The sequence below is a fragment of the Talpa europaea genome (genome assembly GCF_964194135.1).
Source record: "Talpa europaea genome assembly, chromosome: 4".
Classification (NCBI taxonomy): domain Eukaryota; kingdom Metazoa; phylum Chordata; class Mammalia; order Eulipotyphla; family Talpidae; genus Talpa; species Talpa europaea.
The window spans coordinates 138,500,595-138,519,281 of record NC_140070.1 but is presented as its reverse complement, the minus strand read 5'-3'; the positions used below and the strand labels follow the sequence as shown (position 1 = coordinate 138,519,281).

The window sequence follows — 18,687 nt, the reverse complement described above, 5'->3', positions numbered from 1 at the left end:
TGCAGCCACCACCCTCGGTTCCAAATCATTCCTTTCATCCCAAGAGAAACCCTGTACCCATTAAACAGTTGATAAACCAATGTTTTTGAAAGATGGATGGAATTTCAAGAAATTATAGGAGTGTTTACATTGTTGCCAAAGCTTTTTAAGTGTGGCAAGGTCATTTAGGGCAAATTTATAATCAGAGGATTTAGAGACTCACATGATGCAATTAGAACAGAAGGTAAATGCTGGGACACTGTTGAAAAGGATTCAAATATGTGTCAAGGATGGGCAGGAGCTTTGAAGGCACCGAACATTCCTATGCAAACAGAAAGCCAACAAAAAACATGGGCAATGAGTCTGTGGGTTCCTTTGTGTACATTTTATTAGCTACTGATAGAATTATTTATGCAAATTATTGTGAGAATGTCTAGATCAGGGTGTCATGCCCACCTGCTGGAGGTATAAAAAGCCCTAGGCAGACAGAGACCTTCATTCACACTTGGGTACCTTGCTCTTCACCCTCTATCCACATCTTTCTCCACTCCTGCCACAATGACTCGCTTCTTTTGCTGTGGAAACTACTTCCCAGGCTATCCTTGCTATGGAACCAACTTCCATAGGACCTTCAGAGCCACCCCCCTGAACTGCGTGGTGCCCCTGGGCTCTCCCCTGAACTATGGCTGCGGCTGCAATGGCTACAACTCCCTGGGATACAGCTTTGGGGGCAGCAACTTCGGCAACCTGGGCTGTGGCTACGGCGGCAGCTTTTACAGGCCATGGGGCTCCGGCTCTGGCTTTGGCTACAGCACCTACTAATGGACCCCAAGCCCCAAGTTACTCCAGAACTCTCCCTCACTTCTTTGTGCGCAGAACAGCCTGAAGAGCATAGACTGTCTTTCTGCTTCCAGATGTGCCCGGGAGATTCATCTTCCCTCTCTTGCTGACTGCCGGCTGAGAGCCTAGTCTGCACTGAACAATCACCCAGGCATCGAATGCTGAACTGAGACTCAGCCGCAGCCCGAGGCAGCAAGGTGGATTTCTCCAATGAACAATTGGAGCAGGGAGGCAAATATGCTTCCCTATAGTTGTTCTGCTCTTGTGGCGTGAAATTCTCCATCAACATCCACCTGTTCCAAGTTGGGTTGGGTAGTGAGAGGTTTCACCGTCTCTTAATAAATCTGTTTCCTTCTGCACATTTTTTTGTTCTGATTCTTTATTTTACTGGGTTTTTCTGCTTTTGAACCCATCCGCCGGTTTCAACCTACAATGCCTGACTTCAGCCATGTTTCAGTCTGACTTGAGACTTTACACTAGGAGGGGAAGATGCCTCACCATTTTGTCCCTTTATGTCGAGATTTCAGTATTTATAAATTTCTGGAAAATGACCAAAATTCAATGCATGTATACCATAAACATGAGTATTTCTCTATGCTAATTATAAACAGGAACACTTCTCAGCTGTTGCATGCTAAACATTTATTTCCTCCTTTCATTTGTGACATACTTCCATTTTGATTCATTTCCTTTTCCTCCTGAACTCAGCTCTAGAGATATTTGAACCTTACAGGCTGTTGGAAGAATTTCAACTAAAAGGACTTAAGTTATGAACCTCTATATTTAGGAATTCCTAAGGTTTGTGTACATGAAGGCAAACTGACAGCTATAATTAAATAGTATTTTCCCCCTTTTGGTAGACAGTTTTATTTTTCCTACCTTTTTGACCTCTGATTGTACAAGTAACTATTAAAAATAAAACATTCCTGGAATGATGCTTGACATAAAAAATGATAAGTGGGCTGCACTTATGAAATGCTTCTTGTCTTGCTTACTGAGAAATGTTTGATCAAAGCAAAAATACTGTTTGAATTAAGGCTCTTTAATTCACACATCAATTATTTATTGCACCCCTGCCCATCTCTGAGAAGATATCCAGTAATTGTTCATTGACTCGACATGTCAAACCTCTGCTTTATGTGCAATGTGAGCAAAGCATTGTATAGTCCAATGTAAAGTCCACTCCTGTGGGCATGAAGCATTGCTGGGCTCTGCTTACTGTGTCAAGGATTTGGGGGGAAATAAAGTCACCCAAGACTCTCAGGATTCTCGAGGATTTCAAGAAACAAGATTCTCACCTGAGAATCTGTTTTCAAGAGATATTTAACACTCACTAAGTAGCTACAGCACCAAGCATTGTCCCAGGATTTGGGGACAGAGAGAAATAAAACACAATCCTTGCCCAGAAGAGTCAAACCTTTCATTTTATGCCAATTAGTGTGCCATAAATCATTATCCGCTGATAGATATTCTTTACTCGATTTCTTCCAAGGACTCAAAATAGCACACACACACACACACACACATGTATCTGTCTACCCCCCCATCATTTACCTAAGAACAGAACAATGTAATTATTAAAATTAAGAAGTTAGACCTGCGGCAAGTGTGACCATCCTGCCAAGCAGAAGAGAAAGTTTAAATGGAGTGCCAAGGCTAAAAGACAAAATACCGCCAGGACTGGTCAAATGAGGCACCTAAAAATTGTATAACACAGATTCAGGCATGGATTCCTTGAAGGAACAACACCTAAACCCAAGAGGGCCGCTGTTGAAGCATCCAGTTCATCTTAAGGATTTCAGCAGTCATGCAGTAAATTTCTGTTTTTTTTTTTTTTTAATAAGTTAGGCACTGATACAATACTATTATCTACAGTGCATCTTCAGGTTTTGTCAATTGTCCTAATAACATCACTTGTGGCTATTTCTTCCCCTTGTCCATATGTACATAGTATAAACAGTGTTGTAGATTTCATAGGCGGGAAGCTGGGTACATGCATAAGCATGTCTGTGAAATGGGAATGCACTGCACAGCTCCAGCGCAAGGCCGACTGGCCTGTTTACCGGGCGTTGCCAGGGCATCAGGCACAGAAGGGGTGATTTTGCATCTCCAACAGCTGTGAGAATCTAGATTCTGTTATCAGGGCTCACAGGTACTTTCTGTTCTAAAGCTATTTTTGATTTTTTAAAAAGATTTTATTTATTTATGCATACAAGTGCTGGGTTACAGGCCAGAGGTATTGGGGGGTTGGAGGATTCACCAGAGTCAGAAGGGGGGGACAGAACAAGCAGATGGACTGAAATACACTGCTGAGGGGAGCAGCAGGTGAGACAGGAGATGTCTGCGCCATGCTGGTATCTCCCTGGCCGGGTATCGAACTCGTGCTGCAGAGGCTGCGGATTGCTTCATACGTAGCATCTTAAACCCTTGCGCCACCAGGGAGGCCAAGCTATTTTTGATTTTAACTAATTTTTAAATTTTGGCATAATTTCAAATTTATAGAAAAGTTTCCATAACAGTGCAAAGAAGTCTGGCATAACCAGATGAATGTTTACATTTTGTCTTATCTACTTTATCATTATATATAATATATATGTCTTACTATGTATGTATATATAAATAAATAACACATAGTTTCAAATTCAATTCAGGATCTATTGCAGGTATCATACTCACTTGTCCTAAGAGCAGGGAGGGTATAATTATGAAAATTAGGAAATTTAACACCAATCGGAAACTAGTATCTAATCTACACTGCATGCTCTCAATTATTCAATTTTTCTGATAATGTCCCTTGCAGTTGCTTTTGCCCCTGGCCATCACCCCAACCATTATCATGTGTATATCTTGTCTCCTTTAATCTGGACTAGTTCCTTAGCCTTTCTTTGTCTGTATTGACTTTTTCCAATAAAGTCAATTTGAAGGATTTGGTCAATTATTTTGACCAAATTTGAAGGATGCAGGTCAATTATTTTAGAGATTGTTTTATGATTTGGGTTTTTCTGACTTTCTTTGTGATTTGCCTCCTAGCATGCATCTTGGGTTCAAAAGGCACGGAAGCGATGTTGTGTTCTTCTCTGTGAATTTTATCTAGGGGCACATTCGGTTGACTTACGCATTTTGGTTGGTGTACACTTTACCATTTGATGAAAGAAGTGTCCTTTGAGTTTCTTCCCTGCAAAGTTGCTATTTTCCCTTTTGTAATTAACAACTAATTTCTGTATTAATACTTTGACAGTGTAGACAAACTCTTCCTTATCACACTTTCATACACTCAATTTAGGATCTGTTCACAATTTTCTGACTTCAGAAATCCTTCTACATACATGACTTGGCAGTGAACTATAAAAAATAACCTTCCATTTATTTTTTGTTTGCTTATATATTTGTAACAATATTTATATCCACATGGGCTCATGGACTCTTTTTTTTTTCATTCAATATGTTGTAATCCTTTTATGTTATTATTCATTTTGCTGCTCATGTCCCAGTTGGCACATAGGCTCACTGTCTTGCTGGCTCTGATGTCCTTTAGAAATGGCCCCATTGTTAGTTGATCATTTCCTTACTTTTTGGCTCAACAAGGTATTTCAGGCTCATCTTGTCCTTTTCTACTCTAATCATGGGGTCAGCGACTTCTCTCAGGAACCCTAGATCCCTTATGGGAAGACTGGTATTTTGAAACTAAAGGATGGCTGAGCAGTGTGCTCACTGCTGGGCAACCATTGCTCTCTGTGTTCATGTCTATTCTATCATCTGCTGTCACGACCATTGTTATGATTCAGATTTGATCTACTGAGAAGCTGTGCAGGGGCTCTGTTATGGGACTGGCTGAACACAGGCATAGTGTGTGTATCCTTTCAGATTAGTGTTTAGATATTCTTGGGCTAAATATCCTCAAGTGGGATTACTAGGTCATATGTTGTTCTATTAGATTTTTGAGTTATCTTCAGACTGTTTTCCATGTAGTTCCAAAACTGTACCAGTTTACATTCCCACCCAAAGTGCATGAGGTTGGTGTACACTCACACACCTCTATATCCTCACCAACACTTGTAGTTTCTTAGCCTGTAAATAATCACTATTCTAACTGGTCTGAGGTCCTCTATTGATTTAATTTTCTTTTTTAATCAGGGTAGTGTTGATTTACAATTTTGATTATGTATTAGAGGCATCAGATCTCCCCCTTTAGGTTTTGTTACCACACTACACCCATCACCCAAATCCTCCACCCATGGTCCTCCACCATAGCCTACTGGACCCCCTGGCCACTTTGTTCTTCCCTCTCCCCCTTTCCCTTCCCTTCCCTAGTAGCTTCAATTCTATAGTCAGATTTTTAGGGAATGTTATTGGTTCGGTTTTAACTGATCCTTGTTTTGTTTCTCTATGTTCCACATAGAGATATTCGTCCTTATCCTTCTGACTTATTTCCCTTAGCATCACCCCTTCCAGTTCTATCCATGTTGTCTCAAATGGCAAAAGTTTGTCTTTTTAACAGTTGAGTAGTATTCCACGGTGTACATATATACTACATGTTCCTGACCCAGATTTCAAAGTGTTGATGAAATAGTACTAACATTTTCAGCAAAAAGAAAGGTTTTTTAACTTTCTTTTTTAAAAAGAAAGTTTTTAAAAAATTAATTTTCTTAGAATTTTATTTATTTTTACTATTTATAGAAAAATGACTTTAGGTTTTTCCTAAGCTATTTCAGGAAAAAAACAAACATTGTAGCAGGAGAATTTTCTAACAGATGGAGCAAATTATTTCTTGTTTCTAATGCTTGTCAAGCAGAGACCCTTAGACTTTTCTATTAAACTTCTGAGTGTGTGTGTCCAGTATATCTCTAAAAATACCCCGTTACTTCTCAGTCACCAATTCTTCCCCAGTGACTTGCCTCTCAGGCTCCTGATGTTCTCTTTGACAATAATGTTTGCACTACATTGCTCTGTAGTTCTGCACTTTTTTCTTCCCTTCCTAATCATCCTCCCTGCTGCTTTGCAAGTACAAATCATTTTCTCCAATTTGCAGCTTCTCTATCCAATGCACTTAGTTGCAACTTGGGAATTTTCAACTTTCCTGATGAACATACGTAAATTTTCAAATAAAGAAAGCTTTGGATTTCAGGTCCTAATTTTTAAAATGAAATAGATTTATTTATGTATTTCCATCCCCCCCACTCCAGCAGACTTTAAAGAATGATGATATATGAGATGATGATCTTGCTTTCCATCATTTGTTGTTGGGCAACAACAGGAAACATTATTTTCAAGGTCACTAGAAAGGAGGCCATGACCTTGGGGCTTCCAAAAGTCAACCAGTCAGTAATTAAGTTCAAGTGTCAGGTTTCTAGCCAGAGTCTGTCTTAGCAATGAGGTAGCACAAGAGACCTTCTTGTCCTTTTGACTAACTCAGTTTGCAGGTTAGTGCTGTGCTAAAAGTTTATAATTATTTCCAATTTCAGCTTCGATTACCCCATTTGTGTGACCAGAGAGGACCTCTGCTGTTTCATTTCGCATCACCTACAATGGAGGGTGGACACTAACCATGACCTTCACATACCACCAGTGAGAAAGCTTTGGGCAAAAATCATCCCTTCGTTGGAATTACATTTTTCAGCTGGTTGTGAAACACTTGAGGCTTTCCGGGCCATGGCCTGTGAGCCTGTTATGCATCCAGCCGGTACTGCGGCGTCATGTTGTTTCTTAAGAAACCACACGGGTTCTTCTTCAGAGAGCTGGTTGCATTAATGAGGTGTTTGCGCTGTACTGATAATTAGCCGCATAGCCTCACAATGTGGTTTAGCCTCCAAAGTGCTGAGATAGCAAGACACTGAAATGGTGTCTCAAGTTAGGGACTTGGTCAGCCAGCCTGGGCGCTGTCAAGTGACCTTCCTGGGTAAGTTGCCCGCTCATCATACTTGATGGCACCTGACCTTCACTCTGAGCAGCTTGTTGACTTTGGCCCTATGGACATGTGGGGATGCCTAGTTCTTTGTTGTGGGGGGCTTTCCTGTGCATCGCACTATGTCAGGCAGCAGCCCTGGTCTCCACCCATTAGATGCCAAGCAGTAACTTTTTCCAACCAGGAGAGACAAAATAATCTCCAGGCATCAAGAAACGTCCTTTGGGGAGCAAAGTTGCAAGAATAAGTCACATCAACTCCAGTTATGAAGTCTGTTAAGAAGGTGTCTTTTTCTTCTTCATTTTCCACGCATCCCATGTCAAGTTGGGTGTTTTGTGAAGGAGGACCACATTTTCCATAGCTTTTCTCAAGTGGTGGCCAAAGCACCACTGGGTTACTTTTTAAAAATGCAGGTTCCTTGACCCCCAGCCACACCAAAGGAATCAGAATCTATAGGATTCTTTGGACCTTGGAAATATACATTTTTATACAAATATTGTAGGGTAAATGGAGTAATTAGACTTTTTGTGCCACTAGCCTCTGTGGCTATCACCTGTGGCTATCACCTTGATTGTGCTACTGCAGGAGGTGTGTGGGAGTGAGGATGTGGGGTGCACATGCCTGATTGTGGACACCTGGAGTATAGGTGCGGGCATGCGTAAGTGTACACACCTGAGCCTAGAGGCTGGGGCTATAAGGGTGGCATCACTCAGAGAAAAATTGGTCGGGGGACTGGGAGGCATGGTTACCTGCTTGCCTCCCTGCCTCCCATCATCCACCCACCCCCTGCAACCTCCGCCTGTCCTGTGCCTGCCTCCTTGCAAGCCAGCCTCCCTGCCTGGTGTGCCTGTGTGTCTGGCTCCTTGAGAGCATTAAAACTTGAAATATCCACTGAGGGCTCCAGGACTCTCCTTACCTATATGCCTAAATGGAAGTGAACATGCCTAGTGCTTGTTGCTGCAACAAATATTATGGAAGATTCTTGCACAGATAAAACTTTTGAAATAACTGCAGGCAAATGTCTTGTAGAGGTATTGACATATTCTTCAATCACAGCACTGTTATTGGAAGGAGGGAGTTTGTCTTAGCAGGGTTAGGTAAAGCAGCAAGCAAAGGCACTCTCTCTACTTATACCTTCTTTGACCAAATTCCAACAAGACAGTCATACAACAGTTAATATGGTGTTTTAGGAAGTCTATTCACCTCATTTTACAATGGAATGATTTGGGGGTCCAGAAAAGTTATTTGCTTAAATTCTCATAGCATGTGAGTAGCAAAGTTAGAATATTTAGAATATTCTTATATTGGAATTGCAAATAATATTTTTAGATTAGTTTTAAAACATTCATTGAACTGATATTTATAAAACCTATAATAATATGTCCAATAGTGAGACATCCAGGAATCAAAGCCAATTAAATCACCATGTTAGTGAGGCAATGTTAAGATCAATCAATGTTGAAAGTCAACTCTGAAAAGTATTACAGATGTGAGGGAGGTGGAGTCCTGCTTTGATACTATGGTTGCACCTTGGCTTAGTTGGAGAAGGGTTAATGATGGAAAGGAACTAATAGAGCTAGACTCTGAAGCTTGGTGGCAACTGATGAGGAGAGACCAGGCAAGAGAATTCCGTGCACAACAGGTAGTACCAAAGCTTGAGAGTGAGAACGGGCATGATATGTTTGAAAAACAAGAAGACAAATCATTGAATCTTAAGCAGACTGAGTTGGAATTTTTTTTTTTAGGCCAGTTTAAAGATTAAAAAAAATCCTAAAATCAATGAAAAACTATTGCAATATTGTGTGTGTATCTGTCATTACCAGATCTACATTTTGTAAGCACTTTGGTTTGAGGAAGCAGAAGGGGAGAAATGATACTTGCTTTCAAGGTTACTGTAGTTTATGTAGTTACATAAACCAGTAGCTTGAATTAGATAGTGTGGCGGTCTGAATAATGGGCCCCCAAAGTTGTCCCCTCTTGAATCCCTGCAAGCTGTGTGAATGTATTACCTGACATGGTAAAAAGGATCTAGCAAGAGGATTAGGGTTCTTGACCAGAGAGCACCCCAGCTTAACCAGGGGACTCAATCCAATCACGGGGTCATTACAAAAGGAAGGCTGGAGGCTCAAAGTCAGTACAGAGCGATGTGGGGACAGGAGGAAGAGAATGACAAAAGAACATTGGCACAGGTTAAAGAAAGCAGGCTACCTCTGGGTTGAAAGAGGCCTGAGAGTGGACTTGCCCCTCAGATCCATTGGGTGTGACAAGCCAGGACACCTTGATTTGGGGCTTCTGGTCACCAGAATGGTAAGATAATAATTTTGCATTGTTCTCAGTCACCAGGTTGATGGTAATTTGTACTGTTAGGAAACAGTTACAAACAGAGGTAGTGAAGTGGAGATTAACAGAAATTAATGAAATCAAGAGACTGTGGGAAGGTAAAATTGACAATATTTTGTGACAGATTGGATTTGCAAATGTAGGGGTGAGTGGATTGCCAAGGGACTCCTGAGCATCAGTCCTTGGTATTCAGATGGTATCATCTTATGGTGTTGGTATAAATCTTAATTTCATCAAAAAGCAGATGCAATTTCTGAATAGGAGTCCCTAAGCAACAATAATTAAATTTTGCATTGACATTAGTAAATTAATGGAAGAGAAGTCATATTTTGAGGTCACAGTTTCTGACTATGAGTCAGTAATAGCTGAAAGATGATAATTTAGAGGACTTTAAATCAAGGAGCTAAACAAGCATCTTCCATAGATAACTTCACATTCGGAAAACACGGAGCTTTTCTTTATATGCTTCCTGTAGCAGTGATTAGATGTTGTCTCTGCCTGATAATTGTCCCAAGTATCTGGCAGAACTTCCCAATTGGGGACCTCAACACTGACTCACAGTGTTGTGGCTGAGAGTCACCAGCTGATTGGCACAGATTCTGGGGTGCCTGAGCTCCCGGGATGGCTGTCTCCTCTAAGAGGGTCTTCTTAGATTATGTCACTTGTCATAAAGATGTGTAATGTACTTTGTGTGATCCAATGGGGAAAAGATCGGGAAGCACTGACCTTTGACATTCCTGCCCACAATGTCTTCCATGGCTATCTTGGAGCAGAATTCCCTGTGGGGATATTGGTGATGTTTCCCATAGACAATGTTAACTCACACTTGTAAGTTGACCTCCCTACAAATTCTTAGATTTGCCCTTTTGTTAATACTGCCAACTTAGTTACCCCTGTGGCTTTCCCATGCCACTATTGGTGATCAGTGCAATGGCTATCCATTTCCCCCTCTTTTTTGCCTGAGTTTGCTTCTCATGACACAGGTAGAAAATGCCAGATGTTTCCATAGCTTACTTATTGTAAATAGCGCTGCAATTAATATAGGGGTACAAGTGCTTTTTGGAATTAATGTTTCTGTGTCCTTTGGGTAGATACCTAGGAGTGGAATTGCTGGATCATATGAAAGCTCCATTTTTAGCAGATTGAGGAACCTCCACACAGCTTTCCATAGAGGATCCAAATAAGGGGTCAGGAAAAAAAAGTAACTATAATAAAGTAAAAATCAAAATCAATAGGCCACTATAAACCAGAGACATTCTGTGGGGGGAGAGGGAGGGAGTAGGATCAAAAAAAACAAAAAACAAAAAACAGAGGTAAGAAGAGGACAAAGGACCATGGTGATAGCTCACGTGTAATTGGGTGGTGGGAATTTCGTGGGGACTATAACCATGATGAAAAGCATCCATTGTACAAAAATGAGAAATGATGTAAAATATATAAAATAAAATAATTTTTTTTAAAAAGAGAAAATGCCAGATGGACACTTTCCCAGGTTTCCTTGTAGCCCAACTGTGGGATGTGATTCAGTTCACTGAAGGAAAGTAGTTGGGAGGCAAAAGTGAAATGATTTTTCTAGATGGACAAGGAAAGGGTGTGATATGAGGTGAAGCCCTCTTGGCTCTTCCTGTTTCTGAGGTGTTGATGTGTAAGACTGTGAGCCCTTACTTACTGCGGCCTTCAGGAGAAGATGGCCATTCACAGTTGAGTCAGCTCTGAACATTAATATTATCCAGCCCTGAACTAACTCTGGAATTGGCTGAGGAAGATTCTCATTTCCCATTATTTATGAAAGAGAAATTCCTTTTGTTTAAACAACTTGTGTCTGGGGATATTGTTTCTTGCAGCCAAAGCATTCTTAATGGATATGATTTTAAACTTGGTCTTCAGACTTCCAGGACTTCCCAATTCTAATTCATCTTATCCACCATCAGAGGAATGATCTTTAACAAACACAGTCAACCAAGCTTCCCCAGCTTAAGGTATGCATGGCCCCTTTGTGTTCAGATGAGATTATGGTCAGTCACATATGCCCAGACTAACTCTCCATGTCCATCTTGCATTCATTCTTCTGTTCCATATGAGGCAGTGGCCACAGCAAGTTATCTGGGATTACTAGATGGTACATTACTGTTTACCACTTGTGAGGTTTGAAACTTTTTTGGCCGCCTCCTCTTTCTGGAATATTCCCCAAATCCAGTATGTCAATGCATATCAGTGAAATAGTCTGGCTCAAGTACTTACTTATCTCTTTCATAAGTTTTTTTTATGACATTTCTCTACTTCCACAGACTTGTTCACATTCTTTATCACCCCAAAGATCTCCTGAGGATATATGGAATTGTAGCATAGATTTTATAACAGTGTATTTTCACTATTTATCATTTTCCATTTAATTATCATCTCATTCATCTTTCAAATCTTAGCAGCTAATAAAATGCCCAGAAGATCATAGTGGTACAAGAATATTGATGAGAATAAATTTTGGAAAAGAATAATGAAAATAATTTTTGCATTATAGAGAAAACATTGATATATGTGGAAAACATTATGGAGACTTGTCAAAATATTAAAAATGGATCTACCATGTGAGTCCACATTTCCATTCCTAGGTATCTTGCTGAATAATACAAAAACATTAATTTGAAGGAGTGTGTGCACTCCTGTTTTCATTGTAGCCTTATTTACAATATTAAAGTTATAGCAACAACCTCAGTGCCCAATGACAGAGGAATGAATTAAGAAAATGTCATCTCTATCTGTCTATCTACACACACACACCCCCCCCACACACAAGCTGGAATATTACTCAACAACCAAAAAAGATGAACTCTTGCCATTTGCCTGAGAACATGGATGAAAATGGAAGACTGGAGAAGATTATGTTAAGGAAACAAGTCAGGAGAACTTGGATAATTTTTACTTATAGGTGTAATATGAAAAACAAAGCAAAGGAACAGACAAAAACTAACAAAACAAAACCAACAAATGTGACTGCATAATTGAGGCTACCAGAGAGGGGATGGCAGTTGAGGAGCAAGTCCATTGGTCCGAATGGACTAGGGTGGAGAACTCTGGGTGCCTTTGTGGGGGTGTAGGGTGGTAACATAATCTGATGAGGTGTAAACCTGTACCCATAAATCATATCCAGTGTTATACACTGATAGACACAATATCAATAAAAAATGATAAAAACAAAGCATTACTGTGTAATTTCTCTTTCATTTCTAATGAATTGCAATATTTTGAAGCTGGAAACTTTGTATTTGAAGCTTGTAAGACAAGGACAGTTTTATTGTGCATTCTAGAATTGACTCCATATCTAAAATCTGAACACAATAAATTTCTTGTTCTTCTGTCGAAAGTCAGAAGCAAGACTTTCCTTTGTTCTCATTCAGGTCAGACCTTATTTGAAATCAAGAAATATGAAAGGAGAAATAAAATTATTTATGAAATGAAATCCTAGGATTGTTATTAAAAGAGAAAAGGGTCATGAACTTTATCCAAACCAATAAATATCTGGCAATGATTAGTCCAATACTACGTCATTTCATATGTGAAAATACATTATTTTTTCTTTATTAATCCTCCATGTCACATGAACTTAATTTTTTGGAGAAACTTGAACAAGTCAGACATTTGATCTGCAGTTGGTTGTACCTGCTGCCCTTTTCCCTGCAAGTTGGGGGGCCAGGGAAATGCCAGAGGCATTTTTGGGCTAGGCTAAGGAGAAGTTGAGTTGGAGGTCTCTTTCAGTTGGATGGTGGAGGTGGGGGGTGTGGACTTTCTGTGGACTTAGCCACCCTCAATTCACCCAGAATTTGTGACATGAAGCTGCAGGACCACCTGGCATGTCTCCAGTACAGATTTGCCCCCTAGCCTGGACAGGATGAGCCTTAGAGAAGAAAACAGTTTGAAATGTTGTAGCCAGAAGCTAGTTAGCAGTAAAAATATTTTATTCAGAATTTTGCAGTATTGGTGATTTTGATTAATCCTTAATTTTTGTGTATTTCTTCTTTGGTATTTTTGGTGATTTCTTTTCACATTTTATTGATTGATTACTTTTCTACTTAATTTTATATTCTTATGTTATATTCTTTTTTGTGAAGAGGGTTCTTAACATTGTATACACTCTGGGCTCTATAAACCCAGATCTTTGATAAACCTTTCTTAGAATAAAGCTTTCATAAGCCCAGTAGATTAAGCTGCCTATTAAGTTTGTTTTTAAATGCCTGGTTGATAACTAATATGTTTCCTTACAATTTTCTCACATTAGGATTTTTCTGTAGAATGCTGAAAAAATTCAGAATGTTCCCTATAGTTGCTATATTTTAACTTTTATCCAGCGTTGCTACTCAGAGAACTGAGTGTTTTGCTGGAGGGCAAAGTCATATCAGATATGGCAAGTGGGAGGGGAACTCCCTTAAACAGAGCCTCATGATTAAATTTTGGCATTAATTCAGATCTTTTTTTTTTTCCTTTCCTTTCCAGTAGCAAAAGTACAATACTACTTCTGCTTCAATTTTCCTTTATTCCAAACATTACCCCTTTTTATCTGGAAGGAGCAGAATGATATGATGACAATAGAAATATAATGTAAATCATGTTACGATTTTTAGGGAGTTAACTATCTTTATATTTTGGGAATGATGCTAATTTTAATTCCCTAGCCTTCTTTGCCTATAAATCACATGAAGTGTTTGCAGTTTAAATGCTGAATCACCCTCAGCGGTCAGGAGTTGTGTTCATAAAGAAGGATGGTGGAACAACACTTAACTTTTCAAAAATACCTCTGCTACCATTAACCAATTAGTGGTCAGAATGCTGGCAAGGTTTGTGTGTTTCTCCATGTCTGACCTTGTCTTTGGCTTCAGTCTGTGACTTCTATGTACTGTCAGAAATTTAGATTCTAGCTGCTGGGAAAAGGAAGGAAGGCTACCTTGGGGATCTAAAATATTTGGGGGGCTATTAAGTAACATCTATTTATTTTATAGCTTAGAATGACCCTGCTAGCTCTGTGCCTTTATATTTCTGGGCCCACATGTCTTCTTATACTATGTTTTCTGTACGTTTTCTACTGAATGCCATTCTGGGTAGTTTCAGTGCACATATGTGGGAATAATTAATTAGGTCTTGCATAATCTAAGATAATTTTGATCATTCTCATCCCTCCTTTCATAGATGTTTGAGAACTAAATTTCTGCTTTGAGAGGAATAATGATTTTCTTTTCTTATCCTGGGATGCATGATCATTTGTTGTGAAATCATGTTGATTTAATATTGTTACCTGACCCTTCACAAGAACATCACATTTGTCAGATAATCCGTTTTTTTTTAAAGATTTATTTATTTATGCATACAAGAACTGGGGTGTAAGCCAGGGGTGTGGGGGGTAAAGGGACCCACCAGAGAGAGTGGGGAGCAGAATAGGCAGAACTAATGAAATACACTGCTGAGGGGAGAAGCAGGGGAAACAGGAGGGATCTGCTGCACAGTGTGGGTTGCACCCTGACTGGCTGGGATTGAACTCGTGTTTCAATGGCTGGTGATAGCTTGATATCACTGTCTTTTACCCCTGCACCACCAGGGAGGCCCCAGATAATCTGGTTCTATTAGATCTAATGATGGTACATATTTGCATAAAATTTCCCAATCATTTTTGTTTTTACCTTATTATTTTCAATATTTACTTTAAAAAAGTATGTCAGGAAACAAATCATATTTGTTTGTCAATTCATTTCTGGGACCGAGCAACAAACACCTTTTTATTTATTTTTCTCAATTACAAGATTATTCATTTAGGGCCTCCCTGATGGCCCAGGGGGTTAAGCACAACACTATGGAGCTATCCACAGCCTCTGCAGCACCAGTTCGATCCTGCAGCCGGCCAGGGAGATAACCCACATGGCGCGCAGACCTCTCCTGTCTCGCCTGCTCAGCAGTGTATTTCAGTAGATCCACCTGTTCTGCTCCCCACTCTGTCCCTGGTGAATCCTCTCACCCCCACACTTCTGGCTTGTACCCCAGTTCTTTTATGCATAAATAAATAAATCATAAAAAAAGATTATTCATTCAGGCTGTGATTTAGAAACAGCCATGGAGACTATGATTAAGATAAAAATTTTAAAGCAGTTTTCTAAACAGGGCAGGCTTAGATAGAGAGAAAGAAAAGTGTCTTCCTATGTGTCCTATCACATTTGGCTTGCAGATTAGAAAAACCAGCTGTGCTTTTATATCTCTGAATCATGTACAGTATTGTAAACAAATGTCACCTAGAAGGGAGAGAAGAAAGAAAATGAAAAAAAAAAAAAGAGAGAGAGAGAATTATTTCATCAACTGAATACTAAAAAGTACCTCCATTTTGACACAGGCAGTCACTATGCTTTTGTTATTTCATTTATTAATTTATTCAATACATATTTATTGAATTCCTGCTGTGTGTTGGGGAAATTCAAAGAGCAAGAGGACTCTAACAGTTAACAATCTCGAACTACTTGGTAGTCTACAGGAAGAATTGTATGCTGCTGAGGGAGAATTGTATCTGGGACACTTGGGACCGCGAACTTTGAAGTCACTGCAATACTTTTTTTAGTGAAGGGACATCATCTGTTTGAAGGCATCTCATCTCTGCAGTCTCTCACAGGAGTGCTTTCTTATGCAACTCTAAAGCCATCTTAAGCAACTCTAAAGACATATTAAGCAACTGTAAAGACATCTTAAGAAAAACAATTTAATGGGCACTTTGTGATGCAAATTAGTGTGAAGAATGAAAATGAGGCCCTTGTTTTTTTTTTTTTTTTTTTTAACCACACCTCTGGGTGAGGGTATATAAAGAAGGTTCGGAGACTGGGAAACCATCACACTGAGGAAACCATCCCCTGCACCCTCACCTTCCACTCCTGACACCATGTACTACAACAACTTCTCCGGGGCTGTCTTCCCAGGATGCTACTGGGGCAGCTATGGCTACCCCCTGGGGTACAGTGTGGGCTGTGGTTATGGCAGCACCTACACCCCAGTGGGTTATGGCTTTGGCTATGGCTACAATGGCTGCGGGTCTTTCGGCTACAGGAGATACTGGCCCTATGCTCTCTACTGATGTGCAGAAGTTCCCGAGGCGTGGAACCTTCTTTCCCAGGGCTTGGAGCCTCCTTGCCAGCCCCTTCCTTGGTGACTCCTTTTGTCTTTGTTTCTTCACCCACCTCCTAGACGCTGCTTTTCAAATCTAGTACCAGGATCCCGAGGGATGAAAATGAATGAGCAGAAGACATCTCCAGTCACTGTCCCTGGAGGATGTTTGTTGCGACGTTTTCAGAAACTTGGCTTCCAAACCTATTGCCTCTCTTGAAATGTTCACCATGCTCTTGACGCTTGTAGTGGAGAAGATGTAGCAGTGTCTTCTGAATACTCAATAAACTTGCCTTAGCTAACCCACTGTTTTCATCCGAGTGCCTTTTTCTTTCCTGGATGGGTTGAGTGCATATTTTATTGCATTGAGTGGGGAGGGAAGTGCATTTATTTTTTTAATGTGAGTGTTGGAAGCAGCGAGAAAGCAAATAATCCCTGATCTTGTGTGGTAAACCATTAAGGGAGGGGCTGGTGGTGATGAAGAAAAGTGTCTACCACAAACTTCCCTGAGCTGGCATCCGTATTCCAGCCCTCCAGCCAAAGCGCCGTTCATTGTTCCCTGTCTCTCCTGACCTGACTATTTTGGTCTCTCCTCTAGAAAATCTAATATCTAGGAATCTTTTCAGTTATATCCATATCAGGCAAATGAAACCCACTGGGGTCCCGCTCCCAAGGCCCAATGATTGATTAATTGTAGAACAAAATGCCAGGATTCTGGAACACCAAGTGATAGAAGAGGTAGAGACACATTTTAGGAGCTGAGCATTTTTTAGAGAAGGTACAAATCTCCCATATGAAATCACCAAGTTAACACTCATGGAAAGCTTCTTACATCTTTGTAGAATCAATTCCCAGTAGTTAGTTTCACTCTTAAAAGACATGAGTACATTTCTACATACCTGTAAAATCAAAGGTAACGATAAGGAAGATGTTTTTCTGAAGATATATCAGCCTTTCTCTGTACGCCTTTAGAGAAGAGAATGATACTCCTTTACTAGCTGAGTCAAAAATGTCTCAATCCTGTTGAAAACATTTTATGTAGAATAGAAATATCCTTGGTGTCAGCAGGATTTGGCTTAACCCTGCTCTTTTTTGGAATATTTGCAAGTGGTTATATTGCACATGATTCATTGCGTAGCTAAAAATGTAAAGGCTATCAGAGAGATCATTCCAGAAGAAAGTATTTTCTCCACCATATTTCATTCAAAAGATATCTTTTTAAAAAATTCAGAAGATATCTTTTTAAAGGATCTAAAGTAGATTCTTCTCCAGCCAACTATTGTTATAGCTAATAAAATCTCCAGCTTGTAACTTTCTAGTAGTCACCTGTTAATTCATGTTGAGAACTGTAATTTATCAAACATGCAGGGTAGAACAGGAAAACGAAAGAGAGATTTTTCAGGGATTAGAGGGTCAGATTCAAATTATCTATTTGATTATTCTAGTATGGTGACTGAGTCATACAAAATGTATATTTGCAGAGACCTCAGAGAGCATCTGATTCATTGTTTCTGAAATTGGGCTGAACAGGACAATCACCTGGGTAGCTGGTTAAAAAAGATAATTCTTGGACCATACCCCAAGAATGCTAACTTGGTATATCTGGTGAGGTTCAGGGGTCTGAATGTTGTCTTTAGCTTAATTGGAGTATAATTGACAAATAAAAATTATATGTATTTGAGATGTATGAGAAGATTTTTCAGAAGTATCATTGTATCATAACTTTGCATAAGTTTGTGGTATGTGGTATTAAAAACCAACATGTTTATTTACTGTATTAAGTTTACAACTAAAAGTCTAATTCTATCCATCACCATTCAAATCCCCCCTATTGCCTGCTTTACTCACTTTGCTCCATCTTCCCTTCTGGCTATTATTAATTGTTCTCATAGTCTACAGTTTATTTTTGTTTTATTTAGTTCATCCATCTGTTTTTTCTACATACTGCATATGAGTGAAGTCAGGTTGTTTGTTTTCCTTCATTGAACATATCACTGAGCATAATACTCTCTAGGTCCACCTATGTTTTTGCAAACTTCAGTATCCCATCTTCATTTTTTATAGCTGACTATATTACATTGTGTGTCTCAAATACATGTAATTTTTATTTGTGTCAAGGGGTACTAAAACAACAAAGATTTTCCCCAGAACTTTGCTGTTGTAAATAATGCTGCATAAATATGGGGGTTCATATAGTTCATTGAATTAGTGGTATTGTAATTTTTGCATAAATACCCCAAACAAGACAACTAGATCATATGGAATTTCTATTTTTAATTTTTTGAAGACTCTCCATACTACTTTCCATAATGGTTGCACCAATTTACTATCCCACCAATAGTGAATAAAAATTCCCTTCTCTCCACATCATCTCCAACACTTGTTTCCACCTGCACCCCTATGTTTATAGCAGCACTGTTTACAATAGCTAAGCTTTGGAAACAACCCAAATTCCCAAAAATAGATGACTGGATCAAGAAGATGTGGTCCATATACACCAT

General features: G+C 39.6%; 2 protein-coding genes across 2 annotated transcripts; both read left to right on the top strand.

Annotated features, from left to right (window-relative positions):
- Window positions 1–537: 537 nt before the first annotated feature.
- Window positions 538–801, top strand: KRTAP7-1 (keratin associated protein 7-1; the record flags this gene model as incomplete). The annotated part of the gene is made up of 1 exon (XM_084231137.1): window positions 538–801. One exon carries the CDS (start codon window positions 538–540, stop codon window positions 799–801), a length of 264 nt encoding a protein of 87 aa, XP_084087263.1.
- Window positions 802–15,800: 14,999 nt separating this feature from the next.
- On the top strand, window positions 15,801–16,157 carry KRTAP8-1 (keratin associated protein 8-1; the record flags this gene model as incomplete). Its single annotated transcript, XM_084231138.1, has 1 exon — window positions 15,801–16,157. The coding sequence occupies exon 1, from the start codon at window positions 15,966–15,968 to the stop codon at window positions 16,155–16,157; it is 192 nt and encodes a 63-aa protein (XP_084087264.1). The 5' UTR covers window positions 15,801–15,965.
- Window positions 16,158–18,687: the final 2,530 nt, after the last annotated feature.